The sequence below is a fragment of the Chiloscyllium plagiosum genome, chromosome 19 (assembly GCF_004010195.1).
Source record: "Chiloscyllium plagiosum isolate BGI_BamShark_2017 chromosome 19, ASM401019v2, whole genome shotgun sequence".
Lineage (NCBI taxonomy): Eukaryota > Metazoa > Chordata > Chondrichthyes > Orectolobiformes > Hemiscylliidae > Chiloscyllium > Chiloscyllium plagiosum.
The window spans coordinates 45,852,323-45,874,520 of NC_057728.1; the positions used below are offsets into that span (position 1 = coordinate 45,852,323).

At 38.9% G+C, this 22,198-nt stretch overlaps 1 protein-coding gene across 1 annotated transcript; it reads left to right on the forward strand.

Annotated features, from left to right (window-relative positions):
* The first annotated feature begins 566 nt into the window (after positions 1–566).
* On the forward strand, positions 567–12,106 carry nts (neurotensin). Its single transcript, XM_043709702.1, has 3 exons — positions 567–825; positions 2,108–2,175; positions 11,265–12,106. The coding sequence occupies exons 1-3, from the start codon at positions 768–770 to the stop codon at positions 11,427–11,429; spliced, it is 291 nt and encodes a 96-aa protein (XP_043565637.1). The 5' UTR covers positions 567–767; the 3' UTR covers positions 11,430–12,106.
* Positions 12,107–22,198: the final 10,092 nt, after the last annotated feature.

The following is a 22,198-nucleotide window of genomic DNA, read 5'->3' on the forward strand; positions in this document are numbered from 1 at the left end:
GTGGGCGAGGAGAGTGTGTTCAGATCTCTACTAGCAACTGCACTGTAAAAACATAGCAAACGTAAAATATAAGTTAAAACTGAAATTAATTAGTTCCATCCCTTCAGAAAACTGAGAATAGGCAGCATATTTCTTTTCAGATTGGGGAAAGGGAGACTCAAAGCGACAGCCACAACGTTTTGAGTTTCTCACATGTAAACTCCAATACATCTCTTGGGAATGGCAAAGTTGTAACAGGAAACTTCACAAGGGAAATGGAGAGATGTATAGACTATGAAGCTCCCCAAGTGCTTTTGGAGATACATTCATTAGACACTTGATCGAAATAATATAAATAATGCATCAATGGTCTTCACAACGCAGGAAGAGAGCCGAGGAGAGTGACACAAACTGCATAACATTGTTGAAGAAACCAGGAAAATTATTGGCACAGAGTGTGGAATTCAATTCATGTGCTCCAATCGCCGCATTGTTTCCGAAATGATGTACATTTAAGAGTTGCCCTGGTTCCAAGGGAACGTGAACATCACTGGGAATAATCGTGCTGTAATTTCCACACCTTGGAATGAAGTCAGGAGGACAGCGTTTCTCTTGACGTCAAGGCAGCCTGGGGGTATTAAAGAAGTCAGCTCCTGCCTCCTTATGTGCACTGAGCGAGCAGTAACCCCACGGAGAAGGACCACAATCGACTCCCAGCTCCCCAACTCCTCTCCCTAACTTTCATAGACTCTGGGCTGTAGCAAAGTGAAGACTCAACTGCTGCTACAATGAGGATTGAAATGATGTGGCTGTTGCTCTTCCTCGGTTTTTACGCCATGTGTTCAGGTGAGTAGGAGCATTTAAGGAACGTAATATTGCATTTAAAAATAACCGACAAGAAAACGGGACTATGATAAGTTTTAAACTCATATCTGAAAACAAAAGCCGAATATTTTTATCGCTCCAAATTAGAGTGAGAGCATTGACATTCTTATTGAATTTTTAAAATGAAAGTTTTTTGGAATATCAATTCCAGGTCAAATTTAACCTTAATTCTGGCAGCAAACGAGTCAACGGATTGATTGACCAGTTTGGGGGCAAATATTTTATCCATGTAAAAACGAGAGAAAAAACTTATCAAATGTAATGCTTTGCTCGCATTGTTGAAAATATTGCATCTGTTCAGAAAATTAGGACGTGACCCTGACCAACACCAATCATTGATCCAACACATTGAAAAGTGATAGGAGTTCGCTCAGACCTATGCAAGAAAGTAGTGTTTTAACAATTCTTCGATTAGAAGTAGCTAAGTTGAACTGGGGTGACTGTTGCATTATTGACAATGTGAGGATTTGAATTTTTGATGGGCATTGAGCGCTCCAAATGATTATTGCATTGCTAATTTGGTTGTGTTTATACTGTTTCCTCAGCTGTTTTCATGGAGAAATATCTGGGTAGAAATTAATTATAGTGATGGAGTTTATCATTTAATAACAGACCATTCATTGAAAGACAACTTTTCCAAATAATTGAATTGAAATTAGATGCAAATAAGTTGAAGTCACAGCATGTTAAACAATGTAAGGATAGAAAAATTGTTATATAAACTACAGAAGAATTTGTACAGGTTAACTTTAATATAAAACTAGTTAATTGTCTGCATACTGTGCGAGCATACTCTAGGGAAAGCTCAGACTTTGCTAAGATACCAATTATTTATTTGAGTATAAATGATTAATCTTAATTCCCATGCATGAAATACAGCCTGCCAAATTAACATTGCTTTCACTGTAAATGTGAAGGAATACAAAACTATACATCTTTATTAGTTCAGATAAAATTGCATTAAGGCAGTAAAATATGAAAAATTCACCCTTACATTATGCAAACCATAGTCTATGTTATAGAAGGCAATTAAAGTCTCAACACAGTTCATAATAATTTTAGAATGACCGCAATATGTGGCTCACAACATTTTAGTCCAGTTTGGCTGTGCATCTTGGGCAGAGGAAATGGCAAAGCAGCAGAGAAGTGAAATGGTTAATAAAATATTGGAATGAAAATGATTCTCAGATGCTTTCTTTTTCAATGGGTGAATACTGTGAATTTTGTTTGGAACTGTTTTCAGTTTCTGCAGCTTATACTGAAACAATACCAACGGAAGGCGAACTCCTGGATCATCTTTATGCTTTAAAGGTAGGTCTGTTTTGATGAAATGAAAATTTGTATAAAAAGCATGTCATGTACTGAAGCAGATACCTAATATTAGTGTAAGCAGTTTTAATCTGAAAATTGGGAGTATTTAAAAGAAATCACGTCTCAGGTTTCCTGCGGCAATTTTTTTGCTACAATTCAACAAGGATAGAATCATGGAATAGAAAGATAGAACCATACAGCACAGAAAGAGACTATTGATCTGATTAGGTCTGTGCTAGCTCTGAAATATTAATTAATTAGTCCCACTGCCCTGCTCTTTCCCTTTCACCCTGGAATTATTTTCTTTTAAAGTGAAGGTCCAGTCCTCGTTTAGAAGCTAGCATTGGATCTTTCAAACATTTCAGATCATAGCATGATGTCATGTCCCTAATTCAAAGCTTCATTTAGATTTTAAATCAATTGTTATATCTGGTGGTTTGATTTGCAACACATCTGCCAATGGAGACCCATTTATCCTTGCCTATTCTATCACTAGTGATGGTACATTTAAGTTATATTAATAAACTTTTGGCAGTGTCATAAAGAGGAATGAAGTCAGCAAATGAATCTGTAATATGTTTTGTGAATAGGTGATTCTTTAGCATGCATTGATCTGATTCATTTTCCCAATATAATTTTCAACATAGAAAATATTGATGAATGTGTATTACTTATTATTTGCATAACCTCCTAGAGATGTAACTAAATTAACAAATATAACATTTTCTTGAATCTTTCTCCACATTTGAACTCAAACGTCAGTATTATTGTTAACCATATGCAACATAAATGACCCATTATTTCAAATCGATTACAGTCAAAGATCTGATCACTGTGTGATAGTCTTCTTTCTCTTAGGCAGTTACTTGAAGCCAGGGATGACTTCCACTCCAGAGCTGTGGGTTCTGAGGTGACTAAACAGTCCAATGTTAGACTGCACACTCTGCCACTGGTGCGGCAGACAATGTTTGAAGACACTTGTGGATGGGTTGCTCAGGTTTTCAAATAGTCCTTTCTCTATTTATGTTTACTGTCCATCCAAGCCTATCAGAGATGCTTAACATAGTTGGCACTTCTTTGAATGCACATTCTCCAGTTTGTGTGCTCAAGATCAAGAGATTATCATGAATCAACAGGCATGTGACATTTTCTCAGTAAGGATACATTGAAGCATTTTCCCTACCCTCCTGGTAACCGTTTGCTTGATGAGCTTAGATTAGAAAACTCATTTTGGATGAGAGGACAATGTGGCCACTTAATGCAACCAAATGTTAGTAACCAGTGTCTCAATTGCTGGGTATGTAGACCTGAGAGAGGACGCTGATATTGAAGCAGCTGACCTGCCAATGGATTTGCAAGATTTTGCAGAAGCATTGTTGGTGATATTTCTGCAGGAACTTGTAATGTCTACTGCACATTGTGCATGACTCCAATATACACAAAAGGGCAGATATCTTGATACAAGGTTTCAGGTCTTTGCCATCAAATACTGCTTTGCAGATGGTCAAAGGCTTCACTGACATACTGGAGGAAATCTTGAATTTTATTGTCAATCTCTGTTGTCTCTCTCAGGAGGCCCCCAAGGAATGAGTATTAATCCACATTGTCCAGTTTTCTGCTGTGAATCTTGATAGGGATAATTTTGCATGGCAGGAGCAGGCTGGAGAGGATGTCTGGACATTTAGCTTAAGGCCTATTGTCTCATATGCTTTTAGAAATGTGCCATCATGTTTTGGAGCACAGCCTTTAAATATGTATGTGTATGCAAGTGTTAGCGTGCTGCAGCTCAATGACAAGCGATTGTGAAGGTCTTGGTTCTGGAGTGGAGATGATGTAGGTTGAATAGTTCCTACATATCCTGTCGAAAACTTCCACTCCAGCAGGAAAGTTCATGGATATTTGGTAGAGTGTTGTATTGAGGAAAATGAAGAATGGTGATGGTGCGATGACACAGCTTGCTTGCCTCCTTATTGACCCCATATTATAGTTTGTACACATATTGGGTCTATGGCAGATCCAAGATTGAGGATCTCAGCTGGCATATTTTGTGCAGCTTACATAGGATGATGACAGATTTCTTCAAGCAGTCCAATGTGAGGAGGATGCTCCATAATCCCTTCTGGTTGACGGAATTAGGATTGTTGTGAGGTCAGGTATTTAGAAGTTGCTACTGCCCGTTACACATTTATTGAATTTGTCTTGCTGTGAAGGTCATGTCCAATATGCCTCTTGATGGATTGAAATGGCATTATGATTTAAGCACAAGCTCTTAACTGTTAGGGTGATAGTGATTGAGGAGGATTTTAGCAATTACCTTCCTGGTAATGGACAACAAGGAGACCCTTCGTTAGTTGCTGCAATTGGTCTTATCTCTTTTCTTGAAGATGGTCAGAATTATGGCATCTCAAACATTTGCTGGCATGCTCTTCTCCTTCTGGCAGATGGTGAGGAGGTCATGTATTCAGGCATAGAGTGCTGTTTGACTTATTTCAGTATTGTGTCAGGGTTTCCATCTGCATAGAGGCCTTGTTGAATCTCTGCAACAAAATGGTCTCTTTTATTGCAGTACCACTGCAATACAGATTACAGTACACTTCTGAACAATGACAATGTAAATTTACATGGCTCCAACAGTTTCAACTTCAGTGGAGATGAGTAGAACACCTGGGAAATACCATCAATTGTCACTTTCAGCCACGTATGTAACGCGGGGATTATGTCATTCTCCACCAGGAGATAAAGTAACTCATTTATAAAATCCCCATGGCATATCTGGTCAAATTCTTTTGCAACAATTTCCATTTGCTTTGCTATCTTACTGTAAGTAAAGTGTTCCAAGGTTGTTCAGCAAAAAGATTGGCTTCCAAACTAAAGGTGGTGTGGGGAAGACAGGTAAGGAGGATGATCAAATGTTTGATTGGAATGATGGGAGTTGACTCAGCTTTTAAATATGCTGAGCACAAGAGGTGTTTATGAAGGAAAATCTCAACAACAAGGGTAAGGTAACTGAATATTTCCTAAACCATGACTTTTGTCATCGAACAGGAGAAGGGTTGTGGGTGCATGGGAACACCATCACATTCAAGATCCCCTCCAAGTTACGTACCATCCAGAATTGTACAATTATGGTTTTTCCTTCATTGTCAAGGTTAATATCCTTGCTTTCTGTATTCACTGCATAGAATGCAACAGTTGAAAGAGAAGGTAGAAGGCTCAACCCCACAATTTCAATTGCAGTTGGGACGGCCATTAGATTCCAGTTTTGCAGGGGCTTCCATATTTCAAGAATCCATCATTTAATAAGATTTTGTTTTTAGTTCAGGGATAAAGTTAAGTAGGGAATACCTAGAACTATCAGAGGACCAAGTGGTTGTGAATAGCATATCGTTGAAAGAGGTTGAAGAGACTTTAATGAGAATACGGTAGAAAATGGCGATGTGATGGACGGATTTGGCAAATTGGCATGTTGTCAGGCATGGCTCTGCAGGACTGGATAGGATACAGAAATTTTGGAGGCTGTGAAAGGTTACAGAAAGAACAATTCCAGCTTTAAAAGTATGCTGTGACATTTTATTGTCACTATCCTATTTAATAATTAATTTGCAGAAAGTCTGGCACTGCTGCATGGATTAGGGCTCTGGGGAGTGTTATAGAACAAAGAGATCAAGGGGTACAGGTCCATAGCTCCTTGAAAGTGGAGTCTTGGTAGACAGGATGGTGGAGAAGGCTGTCAGCATGCCTTCTTTCATCCATCAGAGCACTGGGTATAGGAGTTGGGATGTCTTGTTGCAGCTGTACAAGACGTTGGTAAGGCCACATTTGGAGTACTGCATGCTTTGGTCCCCCTACTATAGAAAGGATAAACTTAAACCAGAAAGAGTGTGGAAAATATTTACTGAGATACTACCTGGACTGGTCTGTGTTACAATGGTAGGCTGGATAGCCTGGGAAGTTTTTCCCTGGAGCATAGGACACTCAGGGGTAACCTTATAGAGGAGTTTAAAATCATGAGAGGCATAGATAAGTTAGATAGCCAACAGTTTTTCCCTATGGTAGGGGGGAGTCTAAAGCTAGAAGGCATTGGTTTAAGTTGAGAGTATGGTGCTGGAAAAGCACAGCAGGTCAGGCAGCATCTGAGGAGCAGGAACATCGACGTTTCAGGCAAAAGCCCTTCATCAGGAATAGCTTTTGTCCAAAACATTGATTTTCCTGCTCCTCAGATGCTGCCTGACCTGCTGTGCTTTTTCAGCTCCACACTCTTGACTCTGACCTCCAGCATCAGCAGTCCTCACTTTCGCTAGGCATTGGTTTAAGGTGAGAGGGGAGAGTTACAAGAGGGTCCAGAGGGGCAGTGTTTTCACAGAGAACGTGGTGAATGTCTGGAACAGGCTGCCAGAGGTAGTGTTGGAGGCAAGTACAATTTTGCCATTTCAGAAACATTTGGACAGATACATGGATGGCAAAGGTATGGAGGGAAATGGACCAAAGGTAGACAAATGGGACTAGATTAATTGTGAAAACTGGGTGCTATGGGCAAATTGGGCCAAAGGGTCTGTTTCCATGCTGTAAATCTCTATGACTCTACGACTCTATGACTCATACAAAATTCTGAAACATATTCCCTGAAAAATTTAAAATGTTATTATAAAAACATATCCATTCGATGTAATTTTGTAATTTTTTTTACAGTTCATGATTCACAGTTTAATGGAAGAATAATTTTCCCTTCAGTTTATTTACTTTTATCAGATTAGTTTGATCTCAAGCTCCTAAACAGCTACTCGAGTTCTTAAAGAGCAACTCAAATAAGTCAAGTGGGACAAAGAAAGTTATTTATTGCAAGATATATTGTAAGTTTGATTTGTAGTTTAGTACCTACTGTATAATTCACCAGTGATAGCAAAGGTTGATATTGAGTCCACATGCATGGGCGCTAGTTTTGAGCAGCTGTAGCCAACCAGGTGCCTGGTAAGTAGTCCATGGTGTTTAGATACTTGACAAAACTTTGTTGATGGAGAGACCTTGGGGCTGAGGAGGTGAGTATCCAGCCTCAGTCTATTCTTTACATGGCTTGAATTAAATACTGTATTTGTATTTGTGTCCAGAGTTCTGGCTTTATTAAATACAAACAAACCTTGCAGTTTGAATGGGGGCAGTTCAAAAGATGCAGCAGCAACAATTAGTTGAGATAACACTAACATGGGCAGCTAGGGACAGGCAATAAATGCCGACTCAGTCAGTGATGTCCAAGTCCCATGAATTAACAAAAGATCTCAGTATATTTGGTCAGATGTATCCATTAGCTTTTAACATTATCTGCTTGTTCATTTTCCAAAAACAAATTAAAGAAAAGCTAAAAGGTAAATTTTGAAATCTTTATTCAGGTAAATTTTATTTTGAATGGGGTCAAAATCAGGTGGCTCTTCTACTATACTCTTAACTAAACAGTAGAAGCTAAAAAACAAGACCAGGAAGGAAAATACTGAAACCAGGATGAGACTCATTGAAGGATTTCTTAAAATCTTTCCCTAATTTGCAGCCATTACAAAGGTTTGAATTTAATAGGCAGTCACAAGCTAACCATGGAGCCCATAAAACGTTTTTGTGAACTTTTCTTCAATAATCCTCTTCTCCAAGAGAGAGGAGGTTAAGAACAGTAATAATGAAGTCATAATTAAAAATAAAAACAGAAAGTGCTAGAGAAACTCAGCAGAATGGCAGCGTCTGTAGAGAGAAAAATACAGTAAATGATTCAAGCCCAGTGTGAACTGAAAGGAGCTGGAAAATGGTGGATTTTACGCTGCAGACACTAGTGGGAGATGAGCAAAGGGAACAAATTGTGAGGATGTCCAGTGCTAAAGACGAAGATAGCAATAATGATGGTAAAAGAAATATAGATATGGAAAACAGGTATAAATGGTAGTTGTGGAAAGGAGGAAATAGATTTGCTCTGTTGAAAGCAAAGCCAACAAGACACAGTCAAGGGAGGGTAGGAGATGTAGTAAAAATGGAAACAGGCATTGTACTCTGGAGCTGTGAAATTCAATACTGGCGGTAAGTGCCCAAGCAGAAATGATATGTTGTTCCTCCAGTTTGCACTAGACTCCATTGGAACACTGTAGCAGGTCAAGTATGGAAATGTTAGCTTGAGAGCAAAGCGGTTTCTTGAAATGGCTAGAAACTGGAAGGCTGGGATCATTCTGCTGGAAAGATCAGATGGGTTTTGCAAAGCAATTACCTGATCTAGGTAAAGGTAACTACAAGCTACGAATACATGAGGGAGGAGCTGGCCAGAGTTGATTGAAAAGGGAGACTAACAGGGAAGATGTGGAGCAGCAATGGCAGGAATTTCTGGGGGTAATTTGGGAGACATAGCAGAAACTTATCCCAGAGAAGAAGAGACGTACTAAGGGAAGGACAAGACAACCATGGCTGGCAAGAGGTGTCAGGGATGGCACAAAAGGAAAAGATCAAAACATATAACGTGATGAAGATCAGTGGGACCAGATGTTTGTGAAACCTTTAAAAACAAGCAGACAATAACTTAAAAATAATAAGTAGGGAGAAGATGAAATATGAGGTTAAACTTGCTAGTAATGTAAAAGAAGATTTGAAGACTTGTTTCAGTTATATTAAAAATAAGAGGAAAACAAGAGTGGACATTGGGCCACTGGAACATGAGGCTGGACAAGTAATAAAGGTAAACAATGAAATAGCGGGGGAACTGATTAGGTACATTGCATCAGCTTTCACAGTGGAAGGCATCAGCAGCATACCAAAACTTCAAGAGAGTCAGGGCATATAGTGGCCACCATTAAGGAAAAGGTGCTGGGGAAGCTGAAAGGTCTGAAGGTAGACAAATCACCTGGACAAGATGGACTCTACCCCACAGTTCTGCAGAGGATAGCTAAGAAGATTAAAGAGGCATAAGTGGTGATCTTTCAGGCATCAGCAGCATCAGGGAGGCTCTGCGAGAACTGGGAAATTGTTAATGTAACATCCCTGTTTAAAAAGAGAGAGAGGGGGAAGATAGGAAACAATAGGTCAGTTAGCCTAACCTAGGTTGCAGGTACAATTTTAGACTCTGTTATTAAGGAAGAGATTGCAGAGTACTTGGAAGTGCAGGGTATAATAAGGCTTTGTCTAGGGAGGGCACCGTGGCTTTGTCAAGGGAGGTCATGCCTGACAAATCTGTTAGAATTCTTTGAGAAAGGGGAACCATTGATGTGATCTCTATTGATTATGACCTTTGACAAGATGACGCAAAGAAGGCTGCTACATAAGATATGAACCCATGGTGTTAAGGGCAAGGTACTGGCATGGATAGAGGATTGAGTAACTGGCAGAAGGCAGAGGGTGGGGTCTTTTCCGGTTGGCAGCAGGTGAATAATGGAGTTGCGCAAGGATTAGTGTTGAGACCACAACAATTCATGTCGGACAACAAACTGGATAAAGGAACTGAGGGGATTGTTGCTAAGTTTGCATGTGACACAAAGATATGTGGAGAGAATGTAGTGTGAGGAATGGGGAGGCTGCAGAAGGATTTGGACAGGCTAGGAGAGTGGGAGAAGAAGTGGCAGATGGAATGCAATGTGGGAAATTGCACTTTAGTAGGAAGAATAGAGGTGTAGACTATTTTCTAAATGGGAACAGCTGCAGAAACCTGAAGTTCAAATGGACTTACAGAGTCCTAGTTCAGGATTCTCATAAGGTTAGCGTGCAGGTTCAGTGGCAGTTCAAAAAGCAAATGCAATGTTAGCATTCATTTAAAGAAGGCTAGAATACAAGAGTACAGATTTATTGCTGAGGCTCTGGTAAGACCGCATTTGGAGCAGTTTCAGCCCCCGTATTTACAGAAGGATGTGTTGGCATTGGAGATGGTCCCGAGGAGGTTTAAAGAATGATCTTGGGGATGAAGGGCCTGTGATATAAGGAGTGGTTGAGGACTCTGGATCTGTACTTGATGGAGTTTAGAAGGATAAGGGTGACCTGATGGAACCATACAAAATATTGAAAGGCTTGGATAGAATGGATATGGAAAAGGTGTCTCACCTGTAGGAGAGACTAGGACCTGAGGGCACAGTCTCAGAGTGAAGGGATGACCCTTTAGAACTCAGATGAGGAGGAATTTTTTCAACCAGATGATGCTTAACTGAGGAAATCATTGCTACAGAAGGCTGTGGAGACCAAGTCATTGACTATATTTAAGACAGAGGTAGATAGGTGCTTTGTCCAGATGTTGATGTTCAAAATCTCCTCCCATATTAAAACAGCTTGGCAATAATGTCCTCAATTTGTAACACAGAGAGTGGATAACTGATTAAAGTAAGTATATTCTGTAATTAGTAGATGTTTAGCTAGAATTAAACTTATGGCCTATCTACAGATGAATGTTGCCTTTCATATTCTACAACATAGTTAAAGATAAGGTTGCACGGTGGCTCAGTGGTTAGCAGTGCTATCTCACAGCACCAGGGACCCAGGTTTGATTCCAACCTCCGGTGACTGTGCAGAATTTGCACATTCTCTCCGTGTTTGCGTGGGTTTCCTCTGGGTGCTCTGGTTTCCTCCCACAATCCAAAGATGTGTAGATTAGGTGCTAAATTGCCCATAGTGATCAGAGATATGTAGGCTAGAAGCATTTGTCAGGGGTAAATGTAGAGTAATAAGGTAGGGGAATGGGTCTGGATGGGTTACTCTTTGGAGGGACAATGTGGAAATGCTGGGCCGAATGCCCAGTTTCCACTCTGTAGGTTTTCATTTCTCTCCTCATTCCTGAAGAAGGGCTCATGCCCGAAACGTCGATTCTCCTGCTCCTTGGATGCTGCCTGACCTGCTGCGCTTTTCCAGCCACACATTTTCAGCTCAGATCTCCAGCATCTGCAGTCCTCACTTTCTCCTTCATGATTTCATAACCGAGCTTAAGTTTTGAATTGATAACTCCAGCATGATGCTGTCATAAAGATAATTAGAAATCTCTAATTGAGTAAATGAGTGTTTGTAAAATTGTCATTTGACATTAATCCTAATGAAATGACTAATTTTCTAAACTGTGTGATTTGTAATAGTGATGGCCATATGTTTTGTAGTTGTTTCAGGCACACCAAGACTATGGTGACTATGAAGATTCAGAACATAAGAAAGAAAAACACCGAAAGAGAAAATACCCATATATTTTAAAAAGACAAGTGCGTATTGGAAAATCACGTAGGCCTTATATACTGAAACGAAATTCTGTCTTCTTGATGAATTAATATTTGAATCCAGGTATAATTTTCAAGTAAAATGTGTGAGTCTTTACTGGTTACCTGACTGCACATATTACTGTGAATAATTTCATGTTATTGAACCAATTTATTCTGATGAGAGAAGATATTAAAGAACATGAAATATACGCAGAAAAGTGTTTCAAAAGATACATTTTATGTTTCAACGATGTGTATCCTTGGATCCTCTTGATCAAAAGAGGAGATACTCAAACTTTGCATGCTGGGGGAAATTTTGCATTTCTGTGCTTCCCAGAGTGCATATTGGATAATTTTGCATTGCCAACCTGCAGTCTTTATTCATAAAATTAAGATGGTGTAAAGGAACAAGTTGAGTGAGTGCAATTTGTCAATATGTATTTCCAGCATCAGGACCTCAGAAGCAGAACATTGCAACCACATGTTTTCCTTTTACTTGTTGTGAAAGTGCAGTTGGTTTGAAGTCAGTACATTTGAAAATGAGTAAATCTTATGTGACTAATGGTGTGAATGTTTAACTTGAGAAATTAAAATTTTCTGCATGAGATTCCTCAGGTTATGATCAGAATTGTATGTTCAGATATGCTACTGTTTATCGGTCCTAGATCTATTGTCATCACATTGTACACAACAAATCCTTTTTTGTCAGATGTATTGACTGTAAATATCAAATAAACTTCTGTTAAAATGCAGCCGGCATTCAAAGTTGCTCTTTCACTTTGCAGTTGTGAGGGATTTTGTGTCCAAAAAACAAAGTCTTCTCAATTCATAATGTGCAGCTCCCAAAGTATTATCCTGAACCTGATGAATGCTATTATGATACCAGATAACGTACTATTGATAATGGCAGCATGAAAGGCAGGAGTCTGAGTTTCACTGGCTATGCATAGATTTGCTAGATCATTAACTACAGTATTCAGGACAGAGCTTTTTAATATTCGGGTAGGTGAACATTTTGAAGTGATGTTTCTTTTACAGAAAATTAGGAATTTTGAGTAAATTTTCAAATTATTACTATTATCTTTCTTAGCATAAATATTTATGGAAAAAATCTTCATTCATATTGTTGAAAAAGTGTTGTGTTTGTCTTCATACACACTGATTACCTATTTGCAGGAAATGTCTTTGGGTATAATATTGGAGAACTCCTGAAAACAGATGCAAGGATTGCAATGTACAATTAAACTCCTGTCTCTTGTTTCCAATTTTATGTTGTCTCCTCATTTAAATGAGGAGCAAACTGGAGCTGTATGTGCTGTTAGGTGACTCCATGTCTTAGCAGGCACCCCAAGTTTGTATGACACGAGCACCACCTAAAGCTAGTCTGTACTAATAAAAGCCAGATTCTGGATCAGTGGTGCTGGAAGAGCACAGCAGTTCAGGCAGCATCCGAGGACAGGCAAAATCGACGTTTCGGGCAAAAGCCCTTCATTCCTGATGAAGGGCTTTTGCCCGAAACGTCGATTTTGCCTGTCCTCGGATGCTGCCTGAACTGCTGTGCTCTTCCAGCACCACTGATCCAGAATCTGGTTTCCAGCATCTGCAGTCATTGTTTTTACCTAATAAAAGCCAGCCCATATTTCTTCAAGGGAAATGCATTCAGTTGGAAAAGGATTGGCTTGTAAGTAGAATGGTGGATTATGTTCCAATGTTCCCAGACAATGCAATTTAGCATAACAGGTGGAGAGTAGACTTTGCAAACTGTGGAATCAGGTAGCAGTTGCAGTCAATGACAACACTTTAGCCCAGGACCTGGATGCCATACCAAACAAAGCTTAATGCTTTCAAATGAGTGGTCAGAATCTTCAAATGCCATATCCTATCAACGGAGCCACTCACCTCAGGCTCTGTTCAGTTTTTCGCACACTCGCTTACCAATAATTTTGACTTACACTTAAAATTCAAAACTCTATTTTATCCTCACAGACCATAGGACTGTTGCAAACCTCACACCCTGGTCATGTGAGTTGCACACATTGCTCATTAATCAACAGTGACTGCCACATCTCAAAACCACAATCTTGCAGATGAAGGTGGAACACATAAGTGATGGCAGGCAGGTACATATGCTAGCTGCCTGTCCGAAACCCCATGAAGGAGATAGTGCTCATGGTTAGTAGAGTGGCCCAAGTTGATGCCATGCTCAGTGATGGGCCTAAAACCATTGAAGACAATGCCATGGTCATCCCTTATACACTTTCTATGTTATACTTCCTGCTCATTCCAGAATCTCTCGATATTGACAAGTATTAGATGCTGTAAGTCTGCATCTTGCAATGTCATTACACCTTCTGCCCTCAAACTCCTTTCACCACAATCTAACCTTCTCCTTTAAGATCTCCATGAACTGATGACTGGTCAGGCATTGGTGGACGAGCAATAGCTGAAGAGCAGGAAGATACACGAAGAAGAAACATCATTATTCACTCTCACAACTGCAGCTCTCAGCTATGTTACTGATACTCTGTGTACTTCAGAGGCTAGCTTGGAGGTGGAATTTGCGTATGATGATACAAATGGAAAAAGTGGCCTGCAGCTACAGAGGGAAGCAATGTGATGGGGTGACAACTCACTGGAGTGTCAGATCACAGACAAGATCTGCTGCAGAGGAATCTAAAAGTGACTTCCAACAGCTGATGTATAAAGAAGATGACTAATGGATAAGCATGCTGGAATGCTTGGTATATTGTTAGTGTTGCCACAAAGTTGTCATCCAATATCAAGGAGATGTATGGCACTAATTTGCCACTAACCACCCAAGGTTGTGTTGATAGTTAAAATATAGATTGTAATGGAGTATCATAGAAAGAAGATGTACTGTGAGAATTAACCATTAACCTGCATGATCCATTTTTTATAGTTATACACCAGCTAGAGTTTAAGCTAACTGGATAATTTCCAGTTGTGGTACATATATTGACGTGTATTTGCAAAGCTATATATGCACTTTCATTTGCATTCTTCATGAAAGGAAAACCTATAATTCATGCAAAGCCACATGCCTGCTTTACATGCCTCTCTCTTCTCTCTAATTAAATGTATTTAGCTCCATTAGAATACTGAACCTCTATTCAGTCCCATATGCAATAGTTGATGCTAAATTGTGAGTTGCTTCATATATTATCTGCTCCAAACTAGAAGGAGCCACTTGCATAAATGTTAATGGACACAGTGATCTCACAAATTCTAACAATGCTGTTTTTTCCCATGCTTTTGGGGTGCAATGTGCAAATTTCCATAAGAACATTCTTACTCAAATGATGAAACGGACCCTCTGTTCCTTATGGAGGCTTGTGTAGACAAATTGCTCCCTGAACATCCTAGATGGGCATGGCCTACTGCTGAAAGCCCTTGCCTCCCTCCTTCTCACTGTTTCATCAGCTTATTCTGCTGTGTTTTGTCTCACTTCATTCTCCTCACCATGCTATAGTCCTATGGAATCCAAACAATTGAACTAATAGAGCAAATGTTTCATCAAGATTCTTGAAGTCAGGACCAATTCTTCAGGACCATAAGACTATAAGACATAGGGGCAGAAAGTAGGCCATTCAGCCCATCTACTCTGCTCTGCCATTCAATCATGGCTAAACTTTTCAATCCCGTTCTCCTGTCACCCCGTAACCTTTGATCCCCTTGATACTCAAGAACCTATTTATCACAGTCTTAAATACACTCAATGAAAGACCCAGTACATTGTACAATAAGTGACCAAAAACTATATCTAAATTTTCTTTAAACTCAGCAATGGGTCAATAGAAACTAACCACTAACCCATCTGTAAATGGCTGATGATCCCTTTAAATAGTGCCGTTGGTGGGGATGGGGTGGAGGTGAAAAAAGGAGTAAGATGGGCAGTGAGGTTAGATGATCTTTCTTGCTGCTGAATGTGCATTCACCCATGAGATTATTTGAGGGCTTTAACTGGAGTATTGTGACAAGTCAACATTGTACACTGATTGATGTTATCATATGCCTATTCTAGCACAAGCGTATTCATCAGCGTGTAAGGCGAACATAGTTGCATTGTCATTAAAGGAATTAAATATTAGACATTTCATATAACAGACAACTAATTTGATAAGATTCATTTTGCACCATGAAAAATTTCAGCCTCAATATTTTCAAGCTGGTTATCATACTCCATAAAAAATATACTAACAATATTTAATTTCTTTTAGTGTTTCTTGTAAAAACAAAAGTGTGCTATACAATGGTACATAGATGAATCAAAACAATTTCCTTAATAAACATTTTTTGGATAAAGGCAAATATGAAAAAGCATCAATGCTTTCATTTAGGTCACGATATGCATCTTTTATCCAAAACAGTTCATTCAAAATTGTCCATTTATTTAGATAAAGTATGCCAAGTGTTTAATTTCTCTTCTGTTAGTCAGCTTTGTTCATGCACCTCAATTGTCATCTCTTTATACTTAATGAAAATCCATAACAAATATTATAAAACTGCTTGAGAACAAAAGTAGTACAGCAATCTGGTTCACAAATAATTAACTGAATTAAATAACATTCCTATTATCATAAAATCACTGTCTACTTATAATGGAAATCTGAATTATCTTTCATTGTTTAGTCCAGAAAAAATAAAGCATTAGATGGGCTCTCATACGTCATGGAAAGCCAATTGTTTTGGTTATGAAATTCTTAATCTCACCCTGGAGACAGACAGATGCTTATAATTAAAATGTCAATTGGAGTTCAATTATTGAAGACATACTCAAGATATTCTATTTAGTTGTAGATCAGATTTATAATGTTGCAGATAACTTTGCATCTTTCTTTGGTTGTGAATCTATATCAGGAAATTATAAACTATAATAAATATGTATTTGACTATCTATACAGAGTAACATATGGCTTTCATCCTATCAAGATACTGTATTAAACTCTTTTTAGCTGAAAACCCACAAAAATTTCCTTTACTTACTTATCCAAAATAAAAATAATTGCTAATTAATTTTCAAAACTATTCTGCACTTTCTACAATTACTTTATATATACTGGTGATCCTATGATAGATTTGGTGCCCAGTAATCACAGATGTATATTTGAGATTGTACGGCAAAAACTATACCTAATGAAAGTATAATTAGTGTGCTCTGAGAAATATAAGTGGTTGAGAGCTATCTCTAGTCTAAAATTTAATTTTCTTGTTGAGTTAGCATTAGTTTAGCTTCCTGATTATTAAAATTATATGAATCATTTCAATAAAGTGTCAGCTCAAGTAATCAAACCAAGAAACTAATAAACATACTGAGGAAAATTCGAAGTGAAAAATTATAATTAGGTCAATTATTGATTGACTCGTTTGTCATGAAAACTTGCCATTTATATTAAAAGAAATGAATTACAGGCTGGTTAAATTCCAATTTGATGGTAAAAAGAAACTAAAGTTGCATTCCAGGGATTGAGCTCACAGGCAAAGATATCTGCACAACTTGTCTTACTTTGCCCTTCAAATTCCAACATCATTGCGACAGAATTTAACTATCTTCTAAATATCACCAAAGACATTAACCTCAGCAGAATGTGAGTGAATCAGATTACCTATGCCATTAGCACAATATTCAGATATCCATCTAAGTACTCATCAGAGTGGACACAAACCAATCCATATAATTATTTGACAGTGGAAGGCTGAGAAGGGGATTCCCAGATGTAGGTTGGCCAAATTGCTATTCGATTACATGGGCCATGATCTTATTTGGACATCCATGATTGGTTGGGGAAAGTCATTTGACAATTTAACCTCCTATTCTCTGTGAAACAGGAAAAGCAGCTGAGATGCCAATGGAACTAGACCCAGAGTCTTTCCCTTCTCACCATTTAACTTGTACGATTTAAAACCCTGTCTGCTGTTTGAGACTGCTCCAAGTGCCACAGACAGAACTTCTTAGAGGAAGTCAACTTAACACTACTGTCTGCAAAAGAACATCTTTACCCCATAGAAGCTCAGAATCACTTAGTGAAAGCAATAGGACTGGAACATTTAGTGTGGTGACATAATAGAAGCTTACAAAATTATAGAACATAGAACATAGAAGAATACAGCGCAGTACAGGCCCTTTGGCTCTCGATGTTGCACCGATCCAAGCCCACCTAACCTACACTAGCCCACTATCTTCCATATGGAGAAAGTGAGGTCTGCAGATGCTGGAGATCAGAGCTGAAAATGTGTTGCTGGAAAAGCGCAGCAGGTCAGGCAGCATCCAGGGAACAGGAGAATCGATGTTTCGGGTATAAGCCCTTCTTCAGGAATTGAAGAACTTTCATTCTGCACGCTTTTATAGGGAAAAAACCTACCCGGCTGCCCCTCTGGTCTTCGTCACTTCCCCCTGCTGCTCCCGCTCTTTCTGTGAAAAGAAAAGAAAAAAAACACCGCTGCCCGCTACCGGTAAGTAATTTTAAAACAAACTGTCTCACCTTAGCTGTAGCCTTCCGGGTTCCTTTACACTCTGCTGCTGCTCGCACTCAAATTATGATAGAAATGGACAGACAGAGTCTTTTTTCCCAGGGTAGAAATGTCAATTACTAGGTGATATAAATTTAAGGTAAAAGGGGGTAAGTTTAAAGAAGGTGTGACAGGCACGTTTTTTACACAGAGGGTGGTAAGTGCCTGGAATGTGTTGCCAGAGGAGGCCAATACAATAGCAATGTTCAGAGGTATCTTGACACATAAATGAATAGGCAGAATATAGAGGGGTACAGACTACGTGGAGGCAAAAAGTGTTTAGAAAGGCATCACGTGTTGGCAAAGTCTTGGTGGGTCAAATGACCTGAAATATTCTTTGTTCTTTGAAGCTAGCCAAGTTGTCAAACTCCACAGACTATGTATCTCATTTGTTTCTCTGGACATTTAATTTGTTTAATCTATCCTTCTTCTGCAATCTATTTATACATTATAATATTTCAATATATGTCAATGCATATTTTATTATTTTACTTTGACATATGAGCTAAATACAATAAAAGCTGTTATCTCCTTGTTTAAACTAATATGTACTGTGTGATTGTGCCTTTTATGATCATAGGACTTAAACTGTAACTGTATTGGCAAGTATATCCATTTTAACGAAAAAGCCTATCGAGTTCCAATTAGGAAAATGAAAAGGATGGGTAGAGAGGGGCATGCTTTTAACTCCTCCTCCTCATTTGATCATAGCACAATGAAGATAGTACATTTGGTTCTGCTATAATATGTTTCTTCAACACGAATTGTCTGTAATGTAATTGAATAATTTAGACCATTATTTGTAGGACACCAACTTTCCTTACCTGTATTCGCTATAATGCAATTCCGGTCCCATTGGTTTAAATAGTGCTGTTTTTACATGATTTTCTTATAACGTGGGATCGCACGGCAACGGAACTATCGCGTTACATCAGAACAGACTGCAGTGAATAGAGGATGAAAACCATTGCTTTAACTTCAAAATGCAATCAAGCAGGAAAATTATCACTTAGATTTATTACAGTATGGAAGGATTTATAGTTAGCATCAACAAGGGAAATTTTAATTAACTTCAAAACATTAAAAGCTCATAGAACCATGAGAAAGAAAATAACAGTTGTTGAAAGTATTATCCAACAATTGACTTCTCCAGAACAAATTGTAGCCTTTAGAGAAATTAACTACTGAAGGATTTTTTTTTGTCATTTTATAAACATTTATTAATGAATCATTGTAGCAGTTCAATAACAGATGAACGCCATGCTATGTCAATCTGCCATATTGACCAGAAGAGATTCAATCTCCGATATAACCAGCGAATCAGTGGGAATGCTGAATACATATAACCTTTAGGGTAGGAAGAGGGTACATTGGTCAGAATTCTGGCACTAACTGCTCATCCTGGAAACACCTCAGTGAGTGTGGATGAGAACAAGTTTGGAATTTGCTATCATCACACCTATCAAACATCCACAGGTACTGACTGAAGAATAACCACTTGGCTATTAACAAATACTTATTTTCAAGTATAGGGCCCTTTATCTTTTTTGAAGAGTTGCCTTTTTCTTCAGTTGCTGGATCTAGCGAGGATATTGTCATACATTTTTGCACCAGGACATTTTTTTTCTGTACTGGACTAGCTGTCCTGAAGTGTTCAGAGGCCTTTTTCAATTGCTGTTGCTTTACTGTTCCCCATGGACACCCCATGCAAGCTTAAAGTACATCTCTGTACACACTCACTTTGTGTTTTTCAGAACTCAATCCTCTAAATTGAAATAAAACTTGGAGATTTGATTCCCTTGAGTAGGAAATGTGCAATGAGTCCGTGGAAAACCTAACTTGGAAGCAAGAATGGAAAACAAGCAAGCACATAATTAGTTCATGTTACTTTTTCTAAAGCCATTTGCATGGCAATAATGATGCCATTTTTAACTACATCAGACAATTCTCCTGCAGATGTGTTCTCAGTCCTGATGAAACATTTGCTGATAATGTGGGGAGAAAGGAAACACTCTTATTGTGTGATTGCTTCATCATTTTGCAGCACAAAACAGAATATCTGGTTGCAAAACAATGAAAGATACAAAGCCTCACTAACCTTCTTTATAACTTAACACTTGGACTAGAATCATGATATAAAATCTGTGCATGAGATGGAGTCCATCCCATAGAGTCTTCAAATATTTATTTTCATAAGATTACAAAAAGCAGAATAGTTGAACTGGCCTAAAATTGCCAAAATGATCTTTTTTTTGATAATGTCAAACAAAGCCTTCTAAAGGAGGCACTATGTCTTTCGGTTTGAAGTGTCATGAGAATTTAGAATTGTTAGTCTTTACTCAAAGGCCACAGTGGCAATTGATGGACCTTTTTGTAATATGTAATGACAGTATGATTGTGTAGCACTCAGATCTATAAGACTGACCACAGGTAAGCAGTTACTGGAACCCAGATATTACATTTCTGACCACAAATGTGAATGTGGATTCTCTTGCGAAATGGAGAAACCGGACAAATAGGAAACAGTTTTACAGAATGATGCAAAAAATCAAAGTGGAAGCTCCTTAAGATTTAAGGAATTTAAAATATTTCTTCAACATAAATGTTCATCTGTCATCAAAAGGAAATTGGACTTGCCACAAGGATTCCAGCTCTGAAGCAGCAGGGAATCGAAATAAAATCTTGGAAATATTTGAAGAAGAGAGGGGGAGTTTGCCCAATGTTCTGGGCAATATGCATTCTCTCACCAAAAGGATCCTCTGACTATTTATTTCAATATTATTTTTCTGACTTTGCTGTGTCCAAATGGGATCCAACATTAGAACAGTAACATTGTTCATGAACCCCGAGGAAATGTCACCTGGATGTGAAAAGTGCTCAATTAATCATGTCTTTCTCTCTTGTAAGTCAGATGACAGAATGAATCAAAAAAAGTAGATGTCTTTCTAAGGATGATCTGTTGAAAAACCCAGTTGCAAAAAGCAATTCCCAAGATGCAAATATATATTAAAGAGTAATTAAGTATCAACTGTATATGGATCACAATGTGTGAATTAAAAACACGAGGACATGAATTAGCAAAGGACAAATCTTACTTATTTAATTAAGTCAGGTTGTTAAGACAGGCTGGGTAGGTGTCGAAGTAATACAGGGGATGAGAAGTCACTGCCCACATTGACACCAGGGAAACGATTTAAATGATAAAGGTATAAAAGGCAAGGAGCCGAACAAAGGAGTATTCTGATGTTTCTGTAGCATCTTTCAAGGACTGCCCAGTATTTTAATATTTTTCTGTTTCTTTTACACATAAAATGTTACTGACCAAGTATAGCTATGAAGAGTTTTTCTTCTTTAAAATTCAATATAATTCAATGATCCTTAATGAATGAGGGGGGGTGAGTGAAGTCAATGGGATGGGGGTGGAGATTGAAGTAATTGGACAAGGAACTCAGTTTAGAGACAACAAATTTGCAGATGCTGGAATCCAAAATAAACAGGCAGGAGGTTGGAAGAACACAGCAGGCCAGGCAGCAGCAGGAGGTGGTGAAAACGATGTTTCAGGTATAAGCCAGTCTGTTTCACCTCAAAGTCTCTTCAAAGGATGCCCAGTTTGAAGAAGTTCTCTGCCTCCCTCAGACATGAACTCAGTGAGTCCCTTCCTCACTGCCACAACGCCATGACCTCCTCAGCCCTCCAGCTCTTTGACAACACAATGAAACAAACCCAATACTACAGCCACATGATGTTCCTCAGCTGTTGGCTTTGCACCTATCTCATCCCTCAAGACCTACAGGTACAGTTTAAACCATCCAAATTTGGACCCACCTTTGATGCTCCATACTTGTAATACCTCCAATGAAACAATGGACAATTCCCTCTCTGGATTCTCTGTTCCACCCTCTTGGCTATGCGAGGCATGTCCATTCTGTTTCCTCCACCCTCTCCCAGCTCAAGGCTTCCTCTTCCCAAACATGTGGAGGACCACGACTGTCCAGTCCCGAATAAGGGTTATATCTAAAACATTGACTTCTCCACCTCTTGAGGCTGCCTGACTTGCTGTGTTCTTCCAGCTTCCTGCCTGTCTATCAAAGGACTCAAGTGGCAGCTAGATAGGATGGCAAGGTGTCCGATTGGCAGGTGGGGAGGGTGGAAAGTGAGTAGATGGACAGAATACAGTCCAAAGATGTGCAGGTCAGGTGAATTGGCCATGCTAAATTGCCCGTAGTGTTAGGTAAGGGGTAAATGTAGGGGTATGGGTGGGTTGCGCTTCGGCGGGTCGGTGTGGACTTGTTGGGCCGAAGGGCCTGTTT